This window comes from Pavona decussata, unplaced genomic scaffold (assembly GCF_977016875.1).
Source record: "Pavona decussata unplaced genomic scaffold, jaPavDecu1.1 SCAFFOLD_27, whole genome shotgun sequence".
NCBI lineage: Eukaryota > Metazoa > Cnidaria > Anthozoa > Scleractinia > Agariciidae > Pavona > Pavona decussata.
Window position 1 is genome coordinate 573,171 of NW_028145450.1, and position 21,975 is coordinate 595,145.

A 21,975-nucleotide genomic window follows, 5' to 3' on the forward strand; every position below is an offset into this window, starting at 1 on the left:
GTGGTCAAGACAACTAGAGCGACAGTAGAGCTTTCGATCGATTTTTATGAATCATCACCGCACGAAATGTATATGTAATTGACCACTCCCCTTGGGGCTTTTCAGGGTCAATGAACAACAGCTAGTAGCTGAATTGCGGAAGAACCGGCCAGAGGGTGAGATCGGACGTCAGCACATAGAAGGCGCCGCTGGCCATATATGATCTCAGCCCCATGCACCCAGACCAATGACGGCTCTAATCAGAAAGACCATGACACCGGAAACTCTACGCCCTACTCTTTTCGAACAGTTCCAAGGGTTCTTTAACGTCCCACATATTATTATTAGGAACAAGTGTTGTGAGACGGGACTTACGGTTTATCGTCTTTATACGAGAAGACTAGAAAGTCTAACCATTTGCAGATGTCATTACAAAGGCAGCACTTTCTACTAAGATATTTAAAGACCCTGGGTGTTGGTCCGGCCGGGGTTTGAACCCACGATCTCCAGCACGGTAGTCCGGTACTCTACCAACTGAGCGAACCGCTCGCAATACAAAAATAGTTGGTATGAGTCGGTATACATCACGTGTATGGAGACATACTGATGCAAAAGGACACTGGTGTAAAACGACTGTGCAATAACCACTAAACGTATGTATTCGGAATCCTGGTACAAGTGTATCATCCTTGGAAACCCAGGGACAGATACTGATAGTGGGAACGCGAAAATAGTCGAAACGGGCGAGAAAAAATTCGACGAAAAACAGCAGGGAAGGAAATTTCTTCGACGAATTTTTTCTCGCCCTTATCGACTGTTTCCTTGTCCCCACTACTGATTTACCTCTGGAAATAATTTCCTCTAAGTAACCGTGGCGAAATGGGATGCCATCTTGTTTCTCTTCGGCTGCTCGGAGGTGAACTGAGTACTTGGCTAATCACCTCCGAGCTAGCCAATCAGCGCGCGCGAAAAGTACTATTCACTTGTGTGATATGTCATGCATACCAGGCCGTTGCATTTTCCGTATACGACTTATACTGACTACCGGTATAGCAACCAAATTTCCCTAGTTTATTGACGGTACAAAGCTATGAATTTTTCTTTTTCAAAAATGACAATTGTTTCCCAAGTATTTTGAATTTCTTTTTCAATTTAATGCGCCTTTTTCGGAAAGATTTACAGGGAAATCTTCAAGATTCAACAAAGAGGAATTCGAATGGTCATTTCATTCTTGGAGAAACTGGTTATTCGTGACGTAGACTAGTCTCCTACGCAGCCGTTTTTAGGCTCGTCACGCACAAGGGGGGGAGCGTTGCGTGACGAGCCTAAAACGGCTGCGTAGGAGACTAGACGTAGACTTACTTATCCTTGGTAAAAGATTCTCCCGTTTACGCCTCGTGTGCAAGTTAGTTCCAGTTTAAACCGAGGATACGAATAGGCTCTATTGGAGAACGGGAAATGCAAAAAACCTATTCGGGTTCAAAGGGATTCCAGACCCTTCTCCAAAATGGCGGTAACAGATTTGAATGAGTTAAAATTGAACTGAATGAAAAACTGATACCAGCACTGACCTTGCAAAGTTTCAGCGTATTAGGTGTTATATCAGCTTAAGAAATGTAAGATGAAATTTGAAAAATTTACAGACGTTATACCTGGGGTATACGTCATACCCCCAGTCATACAAACGTCTGTAAATTTTTCATTTTTCAAGTTACATTTTCTCAGCTGATATTAAACCTGATATGCCAAAACTCTGCAGGGTTACTAAAGTAAAAGTACTCTTTCTAGTGCTGGTATACGTTTTTAATTTTAACTTATTTGAATTTTCGGCCGCCATTTTGGAAAAGGGTCTATTGGATCGTCGGAAAAAGATAATCTCGGGAAATACCGAAGGAGGCACGACGCCACACGAAAACCATACGTAAGTACTCGGGCATGCTCATTCGTCCAAAAAATAACACCCTTTTCCAGTCACAAAGCTCTCTTAAAGAGCATATATTATTTCAACAAGCTTCAGCTTATCTACGAAAGCTGGTTTAAAACTCTACAATCAAGGTTGAATTTTACAAGTACAGTATCGCCTTCAACAATTGTGTGATAGCTTGCAAAACGTAGCCTCTTCCTGGCGTTCAGATTACAAGGAACAAAGAAAAGACGGCACGGTATTCATAGCGATGTGCGAAATGTGCGTGGCTTACTCAACAGCTCCTTCCCCTTATTACCGTTCGGAATACTTTTGTTGGCCTTCCTAAGCGCCCCATTTCTTGAAAGACCCGATAACTTAACGAGCAAGATAGATATATATTTTCAAATTCAATTTCTTTATCGGCGTGTGGTAGTCAATAGTAATAACTTGCAATTGCCCATTGTTTTCAGTCAAAACTGTATTAAAAGTTTCAAAATCAACAAAGAATGCACCTGTTTTGAGGAACGAGTGTTTGGACGGTTTTATCAACTGAATTTATAAGTTAAATTGGCGACCGTAAAGAGATACAAAGCTAACGTTTCGAGCGATAGCCCTTGGTTAAAGCGAAGGGCATTCGTTAACAGACGGATCGATAACAAACGGATTTGAAAAACTATTCATCAGGCATGGTTAGTTGTCGGCCTTACCAGAAACGGGCCCTTGCACCTTACAATCTCAACGCCTGGAAAAGACGATGCAAAGCGATGTAAATCTTACGTTTGCGGTATTTCTGGACGACCTTACAACGCGACACGCAAATCCGTAACCACTGTTAAATAACTCGCATACTTTCGAGTTGGAGAATTTCTTAAGGTTTGCCTCCTCTTGCTATTTCGCATAAGTAAGCGAAATTCTGCTTTCTTGAGGACGGTGCCTACTAAAACGAATGCATTTTTACGCGGTTTATAACTAGGCGGGAAAAGCAGATCTTATCAAGGGCTATTGAAATCCACTGAGAAAGAAACAGCTTGATAGAGATCGTGGAATGATGTGACAGAACTGTAGTGGATGATAGGAAGGGCGTTGCCTTTAAGCCCTAACAGTGATCAGCATCAAATTTCTCCTTGTAATATCAATGCTCATTCAACCCCTGAGGTCATGGGAATTAAGGGCATGATCACCCAAGGTGAATTTTCTTGATATTTTAATAACATCTCCCCAGTGCTTTTATAAGAAAAGTATGTGGACAAGATAGGAGAATTTGCTCTTTGACATTAGGGGTTAAAGGTTAAAGAAGGAGGCGAAAGTCAATCACACGAACGTATGCGAATCAATGAGACATGGTCACTGTTTTGCGTGTCGCGCTGTGATCCTGTTTATAGGAGCTCATAGTTGGTGTTGCACAAGACATTTCCGCGAGTTCACTCGAAACCTGGGTCCTAGTCATATTTGTAGAAACCCTCCCCAGCCTTCCTCCCCAGCTTGTCACGTGCTACAAGATCCTTTAAGATCTCGCTCGGTTTGAAGAGCTCCATATCCGGGTACTTCTCATGCCAACCTGGAAAATGAATAAGAACAAAAAATGAAATAAAGAAAAGAAAGATAACACACTTTACCGAGTTGCTAGCAGGCAAAAGTCGTCCAAATAAGGCAAACGGAGACCTTAAAGACCTCTAGAAATAAAACGATCTCTTTCTATACATGTTTTCAAAAAGAAAATGAAGCAATTCCTTCTCTTTCAATGATTATGATATAGGCGTTAACTTACATAATTTTACTTGCACCTTTTATTATTACTGTCATTTGTACACCAAACCTGATATCCTGATTGATTTAGCTTAAAAATGTAATTTGAATCAAAGGGGGACTACTTTGTAAAAGCCCGCAAGGGTTTCTTTAGTCTTCCTCCCGACTTCAATGTAAATTGCACTATGTACTTATTATGTTACTTATAATTGTGGGAAATAAACATTCATTCATAAAGGACGGTGCCTACTTTTGTTACTGCGCATACGTTCTGCGCATCTCGAGATACTCGGGTTTTCCTATGAGTGGTGCCTACTCATACAAGGATATTTTTGCTCGGTTTAAAACTATGCGGAGAAAGCAGAACTTAGCAAGTGCTCTTGGTATCCAAAAAGAAAATAAGGGGTAACCCTGCATTTTTCAGAGATAATAAAGCTTCAATTTTGAAGAAAACGCCACTATAGGGTTAATCGATGATCGAACGCATGCTAAGTTTCACTGCAGTATTAATTCTCTGATTCACCACTTCTGAAAAGCAAAAGAATGCGAATGTCTACGAGTCTTATGGAGGGGAATTGTAAACCAAGTCGAGTGCTTTCTACCAAGAGGGATTGAGGCGCAAGAAGAGACGCTTTATGTACATACCATCGATGATAAACTTGGTCGTATCCAATCCCACATAATCTGCAAGTTCCAGAGGGCCCATTGGATAACCTGGCCGAGAATGAACAGAGAGTGAAGGTATTGAAAATAGAGAATGAATATATGATGATAAGATCTGTAACACTTGAGAGAAGGGGTTCAGGGACGTCTGAGTGGCGACAGAGTCCTACAGAGAACACTATACGTGTATATTTTTTTTATATTTGTACGTCCTGAAGAATTTACGTTGAATAAATAAAGTATAACTGACTGGCTCCTACGGGGATGGGCGGGTAAGGGGGGGGGGGGGGGGCTAACAACGCTCGTACAGCCCCACCCGTTGAATTACCAACAAAATACCACAGGCAAAAGCGAGATCCACCGAATCTAATTAAAAAAAATTCAGCGATACCCTTGAAAAAGCGTCCATCATGAGAGCAAAATTTAGTAATAAGCGACTAAGCGCCGAAAACCTCAACAAGAACGCGGCGGTTACCAGCACTTGCGTTTCTAGAGCGGCGCTTATTCGAAGAAGGTTGAGCAAAAACTGAATGTGAAACGATATTGCTCGGAAACAAGTGGAGACTGTCACTGACATTTTAAACTGAGCTTTTTGTTTTTGACATCATCTTTAAAAATTACGAGTTTTGTTTCACCCCGAAATGCTGTTTCTTTAGCGAGTTTTTATAAGAAGCCATCCTTCCCGCCGCCCTCGAATGAGCGACTCAACAAAAGGTTGAAAAATTTAATACGCGCCGTCGCCGCCCGTGGCTTGGGGTTGGTTTGCAGGTTGTATAGAGTGGGATGAGGAGATTTCTGAAATAGGACTGTTCAGCGCTCACATATTTATAAATAATAAATAAACAAACAAATAAATAAATAAATAAATAAATAAATAAATAAATAAATATACCCAATGCAAAAATGGCTGACATTTTTTGAAACGTATTCAAATTAGCCTCACTAGCCTCGGCCAAGGTAAAATGTACTCAAGAGCGAGGCTAATGAGGCTTATTTTAATGCAGACAAAAGAATATTAAAATGTCAGCCATTTTGGCATAGGGTCTTTGACTTTGACCCATCAGTATCAGATGAATCTAAAAAGATTCACTGGTATCAACTCAGTGGCGATCAGTATTATAATATCTTGTAAAAGTCGCTAAGAAAATATGCTGTAAAGAGACTAAAATATCCTACATAAATGGTTCTTCAGTTTATCGAGTTCCATAAAATATCTAAAAATGTAAACCTTAAAGTTAGACAAGGTACTCAGCTTCCTTATCTCTCTAGGAAAACTGTTTATTCTCGTGCTGTATCACATTTATCGAAAAGTCTAGAGTATTTGAAATCTCTACCCTGTATCTCTGATCTAATTGATGCCGGGCAGTTCACGTTATATACGATCTTAAAGACCAATAGGAACTTTAAAATCTTTGATTTCATTTGATTGTATTCCGGTGACCAATTTCTGTGAAGTCGTCTGCTTTGCGTAATCTCTATATCTGTGAATAACTTTTTTTCATATCGACAAATGACGTGTAAGTAGGACCTGCCTCGATTAGCCTCAGCTACAGGATTATTATTATTATTATTATTTTTCTTTTTCAAGACACCGCAACAGCGAACCCCAAGTATTTGAACTGTCGCAGTTCTGTACCCTATGGCCTGGTCAGTTTTGCCAAAATTTTCACGCTTGGTTCAATGGTGGCATACCTGGCCAATCGCGTTAGGAACACTTGATTCTTTATGAATTTTTCCGCACTTATACTTTGTCTCAAAAGCGTCAACATCTTTGCTGTCACCCCTCTCACCCCACCCCTGGTTCAATGTTGTAGATATCACACACACAGACTGACTTTGTTCATCAACATTGTATGGGGGGAGGGGTAGTCTCCGAACGTAGACGTATTTCCGTTCGCAGGCTAGGGGAGGGGGAGGGGGGGGAAGAATTGAATCGGCCCCAGTGAGATCATTTCACCCTTAAGCCCCTCCCCAAATCCCACTCCTCGGTCCTCGGGGCACATATACGCACAGTGGGTTGGGGCGAACGGACTGCTGATACGTTTGCCTGTTCCAGGCCGGCTTTCAGGCTATGGAAAATGAAGAAGAAAAAATAGATTGCGTGCGAAGGAGAAAATATACTACATGAGGTGAAGGGAAAGAGTACGATCTGGGGACAGTGGTCCGTCATCGCGAGAGCTCAAGCTCGTGTTCCGCGCGAGTGCACCCCGCGTGACGCGAAAGAGATTGATGTTTTAAAAAATTCCTGAAGAAACCACTTTATCGGCCAGCAATGAAAAGGACTTTGTTCTGATTGACGTAACTCCATTGTGTCGGCGAATACACTTAATCATTTGTTTTTACCAAGCTCACTATATTCATTATGACTTTCAAAGCGACCAATTAAAATTTTGCATAAAGGTAATCGAATACAAAAATAACATTCCTTAAAGAAGAGCATGAGCAAAAACAGAGTCGGGTCAGTCTGTACATTAACAATTTTTTTAAGTCTCTTATATTTAGCACACACTGACATAAACACTCTAATATCAACTTATCAATATTAGCCCAAATTCTTTTACTCAGATGTATCAACGATATGAAACATGATTTGGCCAAACAAAGCTCTGTGAGCTCTAGGGCACAAATTCAAGAAGTTTGTTGACAAAACGGTTTCCTTCTTGAACAAATTCACAAACTGATGACAAAATTGCAAGAACTTTGCATAATTTGTCACGCGTGATGTATTCCTTGGCCCGCAAATTTTTCTGAACGTGCCTCGTTTCGTGTTTCGTAATAAAAATGCTCCGCGCGATAACCCATGAAGGTTCAGGATCTTTCCGGCGGAGGAATCAAAAACGAGAATTGTCATTGCAGGACTGAGTGTGTCACGATAGCGATAGCGTCACTGATTACATCTCTATAAACCTTTTAATCCTAAAGTCAAATTGGAAAATTAAGTCTAATTGTGGTCACCCAAATCAAAGCTATTCAGCGGTACTTTCTTTTGGAGCTATTTTAATGTTTATTGTGCGTAGTTCGCACCTTTATGTCTCTGGATGTAAACCTAAGGCGTGGATATTAAAATAAAAGCTAAAGAGCAGCAGTTTTTTCAAAAGTGAAATTGAGCATTTCTTAAAGATGACCTTTGAAAGTTAAGACGGGTTAATGGATCCTATTCGGTTGGGCACCTAAACATCGAACACCTCTGCTGTCCTATTATTCCAAGCGTTCACTAAGTTAGAAACTGTCTCTCTTTTCCCCTCTTCCTCGGCGTTTACTTGAGATCGATCATCGCTCGATTCCACAAGACCATTCTTCTGCTGTAGAACATTCGCGTTGCTTGCGGTGGGGTCTGAATTAGAATCTTCGGAATTCTTTGAATTTTCTGAGTATTCTGCAGTATTTGACGAAGGTTCCGCAGAAAGCTGCAAAACGTCACCATACTTTTCTGTTTCGCCTTCGCGTTTTCCATACCCTCCATCTAGATCATCTTGCGCGGAGTTTAATTCATTCGCCTGCTGCTCGTGTGACAAACCTTCCAAAGGTTCGTGATTTCTTGCAGCACTGTCACCCTCGCTCATTTGCCCATCAGACGGAACAGAATGCGTCATGTTTAAGCTACCTCCCCTTGCTCTCATCATAGATGCATGCCGCACCGCGTCCCAGCTCTCGCGCCTGTGCGCTGATATACTCTCAGGCAGTGGTTGGTAATTGAACTGCACGGGGCTAAATCCAGATTTGAGGAAGGTGGGTTTTTCTGCCCTCCTCATGAAGCTTGGTACGCTCCCACTCTCAGAATCTGCGCTCTCGCCGCTTGCGTCCGAATGAAACGACCCTGATCTTTCTTTGTAGCCCTCTCGCGAGCTCTGACGCGGCAGCTCAAAACTATGGAAGGGTCGCGGAAGGCTGCCGGCGAAAGAGTGGCGGTAAAAATTTGGCGCGCTGCGTTGTGATGTTCTTTCCCTTTTCCTTTTCGCCTCTTCGCTCTCGCCAGCCTCGCTCTCTTTAGTATCAACCACGCTGGTCGCCTCGGCGCGTTTAGGTCCGTCTTGATGTTGATATTCATCTCCTCCGCTATCACTTGCAAATACATCAACAGAATCGGGTTTTTCTTGGAGCTCTTCCACTCGCAATGATGTGACATTTTCTGAATTAGCCGGAGTGCCGTTTTCCTCCGCGTGTTGATGTTCCCGCGCCTTATCGAGTTGACATTTCAAATCAAAATTCTCCGCTTCTAGCTCTTCAATCCGCTTTGTTAACCTCACGATCTCAGCTCCCAGTTTTGCATTTTCTTCTTTTGCGTTGACCATCTCTTTCTCGGCGAGATCCGTACGTCCAAGGGCCTTCGCTAGCTCACTTTTTAAGCTCCCTTTCTCTTGCTCGTGCTCCAATATACGCTTTCTTAATCGCAAAACCTCGCCGTCCTTGTCTTTCAGGGTACTCGTCGCTCGATCTCTCTCCTCCATCAATACATCGCATAACTGTTGAAGTGAATCTTTTCGCCTCCTCAGCGCCGACGGATCATCTTCAACAAGGCTCGCGTTCGCTAAATCAGCATCAAACCCATTCTCTTGATGCTCTGGAGCAGGGTTTGGATCACCGTTCAATTCACTGTCGTCAGCGGACGCTTTTTCGTTGCCAAACGAATCAACACAAGGACTGTCAGTCTCTTGGGATCCGAGCGACGAGACGGTATCTGAAGCAGGTTGTGCGCTTATCATGGTGTCAGTTCCGTTTTCGTCTTGCGCTGCCGTAGGACTTGCACGGCCATTTGCTACCTCTTCACCTGTGGATAGCTTTTCGTTACGGTTTGAAACAACAACAATATCTGTGCTCTGTTCCCGAGACTCAATCACTGCAGCGCAGACGCCAGTTTCGTTGGCATCTTTTGAATTCTCCAGTTTCTCTTCATCGTCATCGGGTTGATGATTTTCGCATTTACCGTTCAAGTTCGTGGAGTTTCGATCCAAATCACTTTCCACTTGATCAACACTTTCTTCTGTCGCCATCGTGGTCACAAGGGCCTTTTCTCCGTGACAATAATCGCGGTGTTCTCTGTATATCTGACAGTGATCTTTCTCACTCGAACCCCGCTTTCTCATTGGCGCGTTTCAGACCTACGTTGAATTGCCCGTCGGCGGCCGACTGGCCAGGGATGTTTGCAGTCTCTACCTGTTTCCTGGGAGATGATTCGTTCTGTTTCTTCCACGAATGACTTTGCAAAGAAGTTCAAAGAGTCCTTCTCTTTTTCCCCTTAGTCTTGCTAAATGGATCCACCTGCGTTCACAAATTCCTCCTGTTTTGCATAATCGTGCCGGCTGTTTTTGTTTCTTTTGTCAACCAGAGTGGCTGTATTCTTTAGTGCAAAGGAATTATACCCTGGCACTTCAATTGTTTGTCCGTCGCGCTCCTGTACAATTACCTCCGGCAACTGTTGATCCTGTTGTTGATATGTTTTATCCAAATCCCGCTTGTTTAGATCATCTTTCTTTGCGTGTTCCTTTCTTTATCCTCGCACGAAGAGATACTATTTCTTCATACTCTGCATCACAAGAGCTGCATTTTTGCCGTTCATTAAGAGCAAATTCCTGAATAATACTTTCAAGCTTTGTTTTGTCTTCGGCGAGTGTTTTTATCATCACGTCACGCCTTTCAATTTCCACACGACTTAAATCGAGTTTGAGCTGAAGTTCGCGCGCGTTTCGGCTTCCTCGCGAGAAATTATTCCGGATATCAGCGCCTGTTGTTTTGCCAGTTCAATTTTACAGGTGGCATATTTTGCTTGTAAATCTGCGGCGACCTCCCAAAGTTTGCGGATTTCGTCTCCATAATTCTCAAAAACTTGACCTTTCGGAGTCGCTTCTTCGCGATTTTGATCGTCGATAAAACTTCTTGGTGTATTCAAACAGTGAAGCACGTCCACATTCCGTTGAACACCTGTCTTAACACTTTCCTTCGTTTCACCTATTTCGGCAAACAATCCAGTCTTATCCCGGGTTAATTCATTTACGAGGCGTTCAAGCGTGGAAAGCCAGTTTGCTCGTAATTTCGTCAGCTCCCCCTCAAAAGATTTTCCCTCATTTTTGCAAGCGGTAAATTTTCTTTCCAACTCTGAGGCGAAATGTTGAAGTTTGCAGCCGATTTCATCTCCACAGTTTTCCTTGTGAGTCTGAAGAAAAAGCAGACATTTCTGAGTTCTTCCTTCGTAAAGTTCATCGTCGGTTGCGTACAAATTGGGAGGACAAGAATTAGTAATCCTCTGACCATCTTTTTGAGCATTTTCCTTTGTCTTGTTCAATTCAGCTAACAGTTCGGTCTTTTCCTGGATTAACTGGTTAATATAACTTTCCAATAATGCTATCTTTGCTCTTAATGTCATCAGATCTTCTTCTAAAAAATCTTCCTCGCTCTGGCAGGTGGCACATTTATTTGACACATCTGCGGTCAACCCCTGAAATTTCCCGCTGTCATCTCCAGAATTTTCATGGTGAGTCTCAAAGAGAAAACTACCTTTCTGAGTTTTTTGTTCAAGAATTTCTAACTCGTCATTCAAATCTCTTGACGCATTAAACATCCGAAAAGTGCCAGCGTTTCCTTGGTCGCTTCTCTCAACTTCTTTCTTCGTTCCACCCAACTCACTCGAAAACTCCGTTCCATCCTGAGATTTTTCTTCGCGACTGTCATGGTCGGAAAAGCTGTTATACGTGTGAAACACTTCAAGGGTGTAATCTTTCTTTTGGACGCTTTCCTCTTCATCTTTCTTCGTGTCGCTCAATTTACTCAAAAATTCCGTTTTATTCTGGTCTTTCTTTGTATGATTTTCACCGTCGGGCAAACGTTTAAATGCTTGAAAACTTTTAACGGTTTCATTGTTCTCTTGGTTGAATTTCCTCGTCTCGCTTAATTCACTCGATGATTCGAATTTAGTTTGCGCCATTTCCTCTCCTTCAGGGTCGGAAAAACTTGTAGATGTCTCAGAACGCACACAAAGGTTCTTAGTGTCCTCGTGCTCATCTCTTTCACCATTTTTCCTCGTTTCTCTTGATTCTGCCCACAAATTCTTCTTATTCTGTATTAACTTGTCTTGATATCCGCCGTATCTTAAGTTCCTTGAGTTGTTCAATACTCTAAGGTAATCGCTATGTTCATCAGTGTTCTTCGTCTCACTTTCCTCACAGGACAATTCGATTTCCTTCTGATAGATTCCCTCATTACTAGAATTCGAGTAAAATTAAGACCATTAGCGTTCTCCTGGTCACATCTCGCATCATATCTCTTCCCTTCGCTTAATCCAGTCGACAATTCCGCCTTATCCCTGATAAATTTATTTATGTGGCTTTTGCGCGTGAAAATCTCCGCTCGTACCTTCGTCAACTCTTCTTCTAAAAATGTCTTCTCGTACTGAAGTATTCTGTTCTTCGACTCATACTCGATAATGACCGTCCTTAATTCCGCATCTCCTTTATCAAGACAGCTTGTTTGTTGCTGTATGTTTTCAAGAGTAATTTCTATGGCATTATTTCTCTCCTCCGTTTTCAAAACTTGTTGTTCAAGAGCCGTCTTCTTATCTTCTAAATCCTGAAGCGCTCTTTCCAAAGCCGTCGCTTTGTGCTGAAACGACAGAACCTGTGCTTCTAATCTACATGTTTTATCATCACAAAGAGAAATCTCCTCTTGCAATCGATTCTCTTTCTGCAAAGACTTCGTGCAAGAAAGTTCTAAACGCTGAAACGTTTTCGACACACGAAACTCTTGTTGAAGGTCGATTCTTCTCGAGGCTGCGGTTCTCACTATAGCCTCAAACTTCTCTATTCTCCTTTTCGCAGACACAAGCTCTTTATCGAGCCTAAACGTTGTTTTGTACTTCCCCATTAGGTTACAACAATCTTATCGTCGCTTTCGTCCCTTTTGTAGTCACGATTTCAAAAGATCGCGATTCTGTACTCCGGCGTTCGAACTAAACGAGGTCTAGCCGGAGAGAGAGAAAAATTGAGTGTACCTTGATTTGCGGTCGAAAATACTGGCACAATGCAGCTTGTGCAAAAATTTATTCATTACAGTTGTAGCCTTAACAACGGAACAACAGAACGCCAATTCTCAACAATCATTCACAGCTCTACAACAAATGTTTTGCGGGCGTCGGTGCTAAACGGCTACCAACTGCCTCTATAATCCAAAGATTATGCCTCCGAAATCTCTTGATGGCGATTCCGCGCAAGCCCAGTAGGTCTCACGTGCCAATGACGGCAAAGACCCTTTTATCGAATCATAACCGCGAGTGTTTTAAATTAAACGACGTCTGTGTCATCATTGTGGGACAATAATTGTACTGCGCATGCGTAATCTACTTAGGTTATGAATTCTTGTAACAGGGCTATTCGAACCATAAACGCTACGTAATTGAACTCCTCATAAAAGTTGACGCAATTTTCTTTTGCAAAAGTAACTGTAGTCGTGACAAGGTCAACAAGCGTTTCAGTGTTGTGAAGAATTACAGGGACAGGACTTAAAGATATAGGCTCCAGCGGTAAAAATGGCTGATTGACAACGGGATTGGAGGGGCATGCTCTGGGCCTCTTAAAGTGCCCCTACGGCCCAATTGACTCATTCACTAACAGAGGTCACGGAAAAAAAAAAAAAAACATTTTCTAGCAACAAAGGGTTTTTTCTGCTCGTCACTTTAGAAAATTGCAACTAAATCATCAAAAAATGCGCTTTGCAGAAGAGAAAGAACGCGTTTCTTTCAATTTATGGCCGTTTTTGGAAATGATTACGGGCGAGCGCACAATTCAAGATTTTTAGAGTTTTTAACCAGAAAACTTCAATCGGAACGGTTTTCCATTTTTTGTGCTCAGTTTCGTTGCTTTTATTTTCCGCTTTTCCCCCCCCTTTTGGCTGGCGTGTTAGCCATCGAGCAGACGTTACTGGTGATGGAAGAAAATTAGCCTGAGCCGGTTAGGGAAAGAGCAAATTCTTAACAAGAAATAGCGTTATTTGAGAAGGCCACATCCTTACGCATTTTCCATGAAAAATTCCTTGCTTTTTTTGTGTAACTACCTAACCTCATTCACAGAATCACTTTCATTGGCGCACAATTTTCAAGACTTGCCCCACTGCATCGGCTGATTATCATAAGTAGCATTGGTCGTTAAAATTTCCGTTTCTCAAAACGCGAGAAGAGCTTTCAAAATCAAAAAGTTTTTCAAATCCATTTTCAATCGAATTGGAGGTAGATTTTTGTTCAAACTAGTTCAATGTGCTTTCTCGTGTTTTGTAAAGTTTTCAACGTTTTCGCTTTCAAAATTACTAAAAGTCGAATTTCCAGTATAAATGAACGCTGTGCACGTCGAATGGTTTTTCGGGGCTGAAATGATTCCGGGAGTTTCAATAAACGCACGCCACGTCCTTCACGGGCAGTCAAGGGTGGCTCGGGAGTAAACGGGTTGAAGCAGGGAAACTGAATCAGTTTAAGAAGTAAGAAAGACTCTAACCTGCTCCAAGTTTCATGGCTGTATCTATGTCCTTGGCTGTGGCATCCCCTAAAATAATGTAACGATATGAACTTGTCACCAATTGAACTGAATTCCCAACAAGATTTACACGAAGCTGTGAAAATTAAATCTCTCAGTTATAGGAGTGAAACTCCTTGTTCAGCTAATTTGTGGCCTGTTTTTTAAAACTGACCAATTAGGCAACGTTTTGGAGTGTCTATGAGAAACACATTAAAATTCCCAACACGATTGATAGAAAGCCGTAAACATTGAAAGCTCTTATGGGTAGAAAACTTCACGGTTGTAAAGCTAATTTACGGCCTGCATTTCAAACTGATCAGTTGGGCAACGTTTTGGAGTGTCTATGTGAAATAAAATAGAATCCGGGCTCAGAATTTAAGGTCGGTTCATACGAGCGTGCAAGTCCTTGTACACGCGGCCCGGGGGGGGGGGGGGGGGAGGGGGGACACGTGGGTACTGGTTACAAAGACTTTTCCCATGAATAGTTCACGCGAGGGATCAAGCATAATTTAATAAGGAGACGACCTCTGTAGGGTTTCAGTTCTCTTTTAGTAAGAGGTTCTTGCATCCATAAAACCCTTCAATTTTTATACCCTATTTAAAACAGAGTGCCTCATTTTGCAATTCTGACAACCTGAGGCAAATCCGAGAAAAAAACAAAAGATGACCTAAAGTTCCACAAAGGCCCATCCCGATCTCTCTCTCTCTCTCTGATTTCATCTGTCTTCCACATTCATTCGTGGGTTAGGTGGGTGGGCAAGATCAAAATATGGACTGACAGCGGCTGCCAGTGGCGTCTTTACATGCTGATATCTGATCTCACCCCGCAGAAGAACTAGATGTAAACTGCCATGAGACTAAAGTATGTGATACGTGCGGGTATATAAAACACATTACATTTATAGAGTGTGTTCACGGCGGCCATATTGGAGGAGCAAAACAAAAGAATGATTTTCCTTTGGGAAATAAATTTTATTTTTATGCAAATATCTTTTATTATTTGGCTCCTCCAAAATGGCTGCCATGAACACACTCCATAACTATGCCCTCAGTTTTATTTGGACAATTATCTTTGGAGTTTTATGAGATTTTGCCTTGCACAAGAGAGTCAGTGTAAGTTTGGCTATGCAATTATGATGTGATTGGCAATCATGATTCTAACACTGAGCTGGAGACCATACTACATGTTCAGCTCTCATTTTCCTTCATACCTCTCTCAAGCATCCTGATGGCCTCCATGATATATGGAACAAGCAAACGATTTACAATAAAACCAGGGGTATCCTGTAAAGGAACAAAAGACACATTATAATCTATAAACAAAATACTGCAGATCAAACAGCTTACATTGCAACTTGTAATCTGACATGATTATGTAGTTCATAAGATGTTTAAATAATAATGAAAGGCTAACTGCATTAGTGATGATACATTCACACATGTCAATTTGTGCATTAGATGGTGATCGTTCGTTACGCGTCGTGATTGACTGTGAACCGTTAGATAAGCGTTTGCATATTTGTCATTTTTTAAACAGACGAAGGCTGAAGATTTTCAGCCGAAACGTCTTGTTAAGTTTTTATAAACGTTTGGTTTTTAACGTTTTACAAGTCAGTGTCATACACATAAATTTTAAATTACATTTATTTAAAATATTAAGCATTATTATGTTGAAGTTTGGGTGATTTTTCGTTTTTCTCAAGTATCTGGATTTTTGCATCTGGCCTTCAATTTAGCCTGAGAGCATCGCTGTGTTTTTCTCTACTGCTTAATGCCTAGTTTTTAATTAAAAACACAAGGCCAAAATATTGAGTTAGCGAAAGAAAAGTAAAAAGCTGAAAAACAGACGCTTTGTAGTGAAAAAACACAGAGTGATGTTCTTGGATTAAACTGAAGGCCGCATGCAAAAATTCACATATTTTACAGAAAAACGAAAAATCATCCTAAAATTCACATTTTGTGAGATGGTTTAATCCTCAGGCTCTTTGGCCAGTGGTTGGTCGCCAGGAGAGACTCTAGAGAATTTGAAAAAAAAAAATTTTTCTGATTGGCTGCCCCATAATGGCTTGCATTGCTTTGCCACAGAAATCTTGCGGTAATAAAATTGCAATACATGTACCCCAAAGTCTCTCTTGGCGACCAACCACTGGCCAAAAGAGACTGGGGACTTTGGGTACCAGACTATAGATGGCTTTACTCTCAGCCCTTCAAATACATAAACATTTCCTAGATTGAGCACCCACCCCTTTATGCTCTTCTTCAATAAGCCCACCCCCCTCCGCTATCCTCAGTATTATGACCTTGAAATTACCACCAACACCATACTGATAAAAACAAGTCAGAAACAGTTCCTGTGTTCAGAAAAGGCTGAATTTACCTAATGTGTAATGTCAAAAGCCTCACTGTAAACTCCCGAGTGGGGTATAGGGCAAAGAAAAAAATCAAGCTCGGTTTGAGGCCCAGACTGTGTTTGACTCACTCTGCTCCACTTGCTTTGCTTTCTGCTTTCCGTTCTCTTTGCCCTATGCCCCAGCAGGATTCAAATCGGCTGACATACCTTACAAGCCACGGGTACTTTGCCAAGTTCTTTGCTAAACTGGAACAAGGCATCAAATGTCTCGTCTGTTGTTTCTGGAATGCGAATAACCTACAAACAAGAAAAATAATTAAAAAAAACTATTTTTGTGGATCGACCAGATGAATGGGCAAAGAAGTCTTTGTCCATAGCATTGTAACCTGAAGTATTAAAGCATGAGGAAACTTCTTTAATTGTAATGTGGACCAAGCATTCAATGGTCAACAAGAACATATTAATGAAATAACGACCAAGTGAACATGAGTGCAAAACTGGGTTACAGCTGAACTACCATGTGGACAGCTCTTTTGTATGGCAAGGATTGAATATCTTTTAAGGAAGGTGCCTACATTACTTTATTTGTTACTGCACATACGTTCTGCGTATCTCGAGAAGGGTTTCCTATGGGTTGTGCCTACTAATACAGGGATATTTTTGCGCGCTTTAAAACTATGCGGAGAAAGCAATACTAACTATACTTAAATGGTATCCAAAAAGAAAATTGGGGGAAACCATGCAGTCTTCAGAGATAACAAAGCTTCAATTTAGAAAAAAAAAAAAAAAAAAAAAAAAACCACACACTGCTTTGTATTTTTAATTACTGCTTTTTAGAACAATAATTTGTTGCCAAAATAATTATCTCTAAAAAATGGGTCGTTACCCCCAATGTTCTTTTTGGATTTCAATAGCTCTCGCTGAGATCTGCTTTTTCCATGTACAGTAATAAACCGCACAAAATACTTTGGTATTAGTAGGTACCATCCTTAAAGCAGGACTTGAAGCCACTATATCATGGTTTTGCATAGAAAACTTGAATTGAGATTGTTTAGGCATGTGTAATACCATGTTATAGTGGCTAAAAGAAATCCAAATCAAGGCCATTTAAAATAATCATTTAGAGCATACCTCCACCAGTTTCATCAAAGGGACAGGATTGAAGAAGTGAAGTCCACCAAACTTGTCCTTTCTTTTTGTGACACTGGCAATCTCTCTTATTGGCAATGAAGATGTGTTGGACACAAAGATGGCATGACTGAAAAAATTATAAGGTTGTTTTGAGTCTACTTTAATATGCCAGGAAACCAGCTTCTTCACAGTATTTCACCAACTGTACACAGAGTTGTTAATAAGTTTTCTTTTTCTTTTCTAAAATTTCCTGAATGTTTGGGTTTAAAATAGTGGACGAGTATTAAATAATGACGGACTTGGAGCAAGAGGGCATTTGTACATATTAGACAGTAAATTGTTTCAAGTTAGCTCTATTTTGGCATGCACAGACTGAATAATTATAAATACATGGAAGAAGCACATGTTCTGAATAAACATGTTGTTTTTGACCTCAGGGCTTATCTATGTCAAGATAGCATCCATGTATCTCCAGGGGGAGGGACTCGAAGGTGTGGGGGATAAGTAATTTGCTGCAAAAAAGGTTTCAACAGTGCTTCTGAATCAAAGTTTGGATCCCCCCCCCCCCCCCTTGGATCCGCTCATGATATTGCCATAAAGTCTGTCAATATTTGATCGATTTCTATGAATTAATGACGCCAAGATGGTCAAGAGTGCCAAGATCTACTTATTAAAAGGATGAAAATGTATAGCCCCCTCCCATATGTGGTATCAGGTTGATCAGCCACATAACTTTTCAACTTTTCCCCTCAGCAGTTGTGTGTCTTAAGACATCTCTCACATTAATGAACATGTTGAGAACTGCATTTAATAAGCTATGTACATGTATAGTTTAGGGGTATACCTAATATACACAAGGATTGGCACCATTTTTGAACTTTTAAATTTTTATGTTTTAAACCCATTTATCTCAAAGCCATAACTTTTCTCTTTTATGAGTATATCAGTTAAGAGATACACCCATCAGTAGCTTTTAAATGGTATATCGAACATGGACATTGACTTTGTAAGTCAAGACTTCCTGGATCTGGACAAAAATGTCATATGCTTTAGGGCTTTAAGAATAACTGGATTTATTTATTATTTTTCCCTAAAACTCATTAAAAGCTACTAAAGTTAAAAAGAGAGGTTTCATTGTTTGCGTTCTTGTCTGTTTTAGCATAAACAATAGGAATCCCATCCAAACATCAACAACTCTTTCGTTTGAATTGCTCAGACAAGCTTTAATTAGGAAATGTAATAAGCTAATTATTTGAATATAAGCATTAAGGTCAACTAATCTAAGTCTTGATTTGGAGCGTGTTGAATTTCAAATAGACTGCTAGCAGTCCTTTTCTGGATAGTTGAGAAGGCGGGCAAAATAGCTGCGCGAAAAAGCTGAAAGTGCACAGTGCAGCGAGATTGGACTGAGGAGAAAAAATGAGAAGAGACTGGGAGTCACCCTCCGTTCGTTCGCTCCAGTTGTCGGTTATTTCACGCATCCTCTCAACTTTCTAGAAAGGGACTGCCAGCAGTATAAATTTCAAACCCAAAAAGGACATGTCACCTTCTTGCTCAAAGCCCTTCAAATAATCAATTCTTAGCAAGTCTGTTCATTCATGATGACCAGTTGGTCACATTAAACCATTACCTGGGTGCCGCCTTGTCGAGATCAGTAAAGAGCTTGTGTTTGACACGCATGTTTTCCACAATGGCCTCTATCAAGAGATCTGTATCAGCAATGGCGGTACCGGGCTCTGTTGTAATTGTTATTCTAGACAGAGCATCAGCAACAAACTTGTTTGCACCCTGTAAACCAGAAAGTATCAAATGAATATATTTATTAGCTAAAATAATATTGTAAATGAAGGGGTGCCTGGAAAAAAGCCCCAAGTGACTTCTGATAAACTGGAGCTGGTTGTTCGAAAGCCGATTAATGCTAATCCACGATTAAAAGTTAATCGAGGTTTTCATCATCACCTGTTAAATGGGTTTAAGCCTAATTTCAAGCTAAAGGTAAAAAAAAGTCTTAGTCAAAAATGAGGGCCCGAAAATTTTTTGGAAGAATCTTTGTTGATGAGCAATTAAACTTGAGTCAAAGTTTCGTTAATCCAGGATTAGCTAAATCAGGCTTTGTACAATTGGGCCCTGCTAGCTTCTCCTTCCAAATCTTCTTAATCTATTAAATATTAAAGAAATTACTGTGGTAAACTAAGATGATTTATGATGACATATCTTTCAGTAAAAGATGAATTTTTTTCAGGCAGTGACACAGCCACACTCTGAAAAAGCTAGCTGGCTTTAATACAAGTACAAGTGAGCTTGGCAAGGAAACTTGTGATATCCAGTCAGATTGCTGTTTGTCGAAAAAAAAAAAAGTCACTAGGTCATGCTAAAAGATGAAAGCCACCCACCTCAGTATCATCTTGAAACTTTTTCTTTGCAACTCTGCCCAAGTTCTTCTCAATGGACCTCAAGGATTTTGTCAAGATTGCATTTGTCTGATCGACCATCGTCACCTGATGATTTGTGGCTGCTGCAACCTAAACAAGTCAATAATAATAATAATAATAATAATAATAATAATACGCACGTAAAGGCGAATAGGATCAACGCCACCATCGTGGACAAGGAAATAAGAAAGTATCGGTGATAGAGATGAGCTGCCCTTGGGTTGAAAACAGGGAGGAGAAAGATGCTGAGAAGACAACAAAGTACGGGCCATTGCGCTGGGAGCTTGAGCAGAGATATCCTGAATATTGTGTGAGACAGTTCAATATTATTGTGGATGTACTCGGAGGTTATTCAAGAGATGTCACGAAGGCACTTAAAGAGCTAGTGGGAGATAAAAGCGACACAATAGCTCTGCAGATACAGAAATCAGTTATCACAAGCTCACTCAACATTGCCAGGTGCTTTAAGCTTTTAAAATAATGGACATTAGGTGTTTTATTATACTTTTATTTTTATTTATTTTTTAAGTGTTTTCATCACGATGAACAGAACTTTTAGTATTTAGATTGAGGATTTTATGGATGGTAAATAGTTTTAGAATTAAATTACTAGGATTTTTATGATTGGAAGTTCGGAGTTTAATTGTATGGACTTTGGTCGTTGCATTGATTGGCTATGGCTGGCCGCCCAATCATTGTTTAGGTAATCTGGGCATCCAGAAGTTTTTACTGCCATTTTATAATAATAACAATAACAATAACAATAACAATAACAATAACAATAACAATAACAATAACAATAACAATAACAATAACAATAACAATAACAATTACTGCTTAATGTACATGTATCTGTAGTTACTTTTATTAATAACAACATAGTAAATTGAGGTAATTTGGCCATGGAGGAGAGATTATCATTCGAGTGCCGACCTTTTGAGCATTAGCCTTTGTCAAAGCAAAGCGGGGTATTTATGTTTGATAGCTAGTGAACAATCTTAACCACCATTGGACATTGCAAACAGTGCCAACAATTGTCAATCATGGGGAACCATTTTCATTCCTTATAGAAAATATGGTAAAATTTTACTTTCACTCCGAGTATGACTAAGGCTGGATTGTCACCAATTTGTGAAATCAATTTGAAATCTATCCCCTATAATTTAAGTTTTGGGAGTTTTCTTTCTAACATGCCATCGAGGACTTCATGTGTAAACCAGGCCACATTTAGTTTTTATGTGGCTCACGCCAAAGATCTTTGGCACAGGTTTTTCAAATCACTCGGCATACTGGAGTACAATCATGGTCTTTGCCATAAAGCAGTGTAATGACTGGCTTTAGATTCACTCATAGACGTAATGGCAACAAAAAATTACCCAGGCTTTTGAAAACTTCCACAGTTCAAACAAACTGTTTACTACCAGGATTCTCTCCGGGGGTTGGAATTAGAAGTGGTCAGCCTAATATTTTCCTGGCATAGGTGCTTCAGCGTCTGCTTGGCGTGGAAGTTTGAAATTCTTGGCATATCTTTGGCATGGTGTGTAACAATGATTTTTATAAACTTAACTTGGTTAACTCTTGTGCATTTCACAAATCTAGTGGCACAAAATTCTGCAAAAACAGCGCACAGCACACATCATCCATAAAAATCCCTTAGCAACAAATATACATCTGTAGTGAAGGTTGACCCCCTTAAATTGATAAGCTTAAGGTTATAAGCTTGAGCTAATATTAAGCTTTTAAAATTTTTATATGGAATCTGATTTGACCATAATGAATGCGTTCCTTTTTGTTAAAATTATTACTTGGAAAAAGAACATTCACAGGAGCTATTTTACACAACATCAGCTAACGCTTAAACTTAATCAGCTCGCAAACCTGAACAATTCCAGCGCCCATTAGACCACTGCCAACAACCATGACATTTTTTATCGCGCTGCGGCAAGAAGAAGTGCTAAAAAACGCCGAAATCGCAGCCACGTTTTTCCCCAGTGATGGAGATCTCAGAAGTTGAGAAAATGCCAATTTAGAGGTCGTGTAGTGGAAAAGAGAAGCCATCTTTTAGGGACAAGCCGCAAGTCACGAACTTTTTGAGCCCTGAATGGAAGTGAACGAATGTAGAAAGGACTGGACACAAATCCCGCTGCACAGGTCACCCAAGAATGCAAACAGAAAGTTACATAAAATTTGTTACATGTATACGTGGCTACGTACGAGCAAAGTCCAAAGGTTTTGTGAAACAATCTTTAACTTGATTAGAAATCGGAGAACAGA

At 40.5% G+C, this 21,975-nt stretch overlaps 2 protein-coding genes and 1 non-coding gene across 3 annotated transcripts; all 3 read right to left on the minus strand.

Moving 5' to 3' along the window:
- Positions 1 to 1,894: 1,894 nt before the first annotated feature.
- On the minus strand, positions 1,895 to 21,821 carry LOC146485196 (hydroxyacyl-coenzyme A dehydrogenase, mitochondrial-like). Its single transcript, XM_085103609.1, has 9 exons — positions 21,580 to 21,821; positions 19,663 to 19,791; positions 18,900 to 19,057; positions 17,270 to 17,396; positions 16,346 to 16,435; positions 15,000 to 15,072; positions 13,768 to 13,815; positions 4,277 to 4,345; positions 1,895 to 3,443 (listed from the first exon to the last, which is right to left on the minus strand). The coding sequence occupies exons 1-9, from the start codon at positions 21,757 to 21,759 to the stop codon at positions 3,325 to 3,327; spliced, it is 993 nt and encodes a 330-aa protein (XP_084959735.1). The 5' UTR covers positions 21,760 to 21,821; the 3' UTR covers positions 1,895 to 3,324.
- On the minus strand, positions 6,754 to 9,709 carry LOC146485197 (uncharacterized). The gene has a single exon (XM_085103588.1). The coding sequence runs from the start codon at positions 9,376 to 9,378 to the stop codon at positions 7,465 to 7,467; it is 1,914 nt and encodes a 637-aa protein (XP_084959714.1). The 5' UTR covers positions 9,379 to 9,709; the 3' UTR covers positions 6,754 to 7,464.
- On the minus strand, positions 12,409 to 12,537 carry LOC146485198 (U11 spliceosomal RNA). The gene has a single exon (XR_014863465.1). It is a non-coding gene; the product is annotated as a U11 spliceosomal RNA (small nuclear RNA).
- Positions 21,822 to 21,975: the final 154 nt, after the last annotated feature.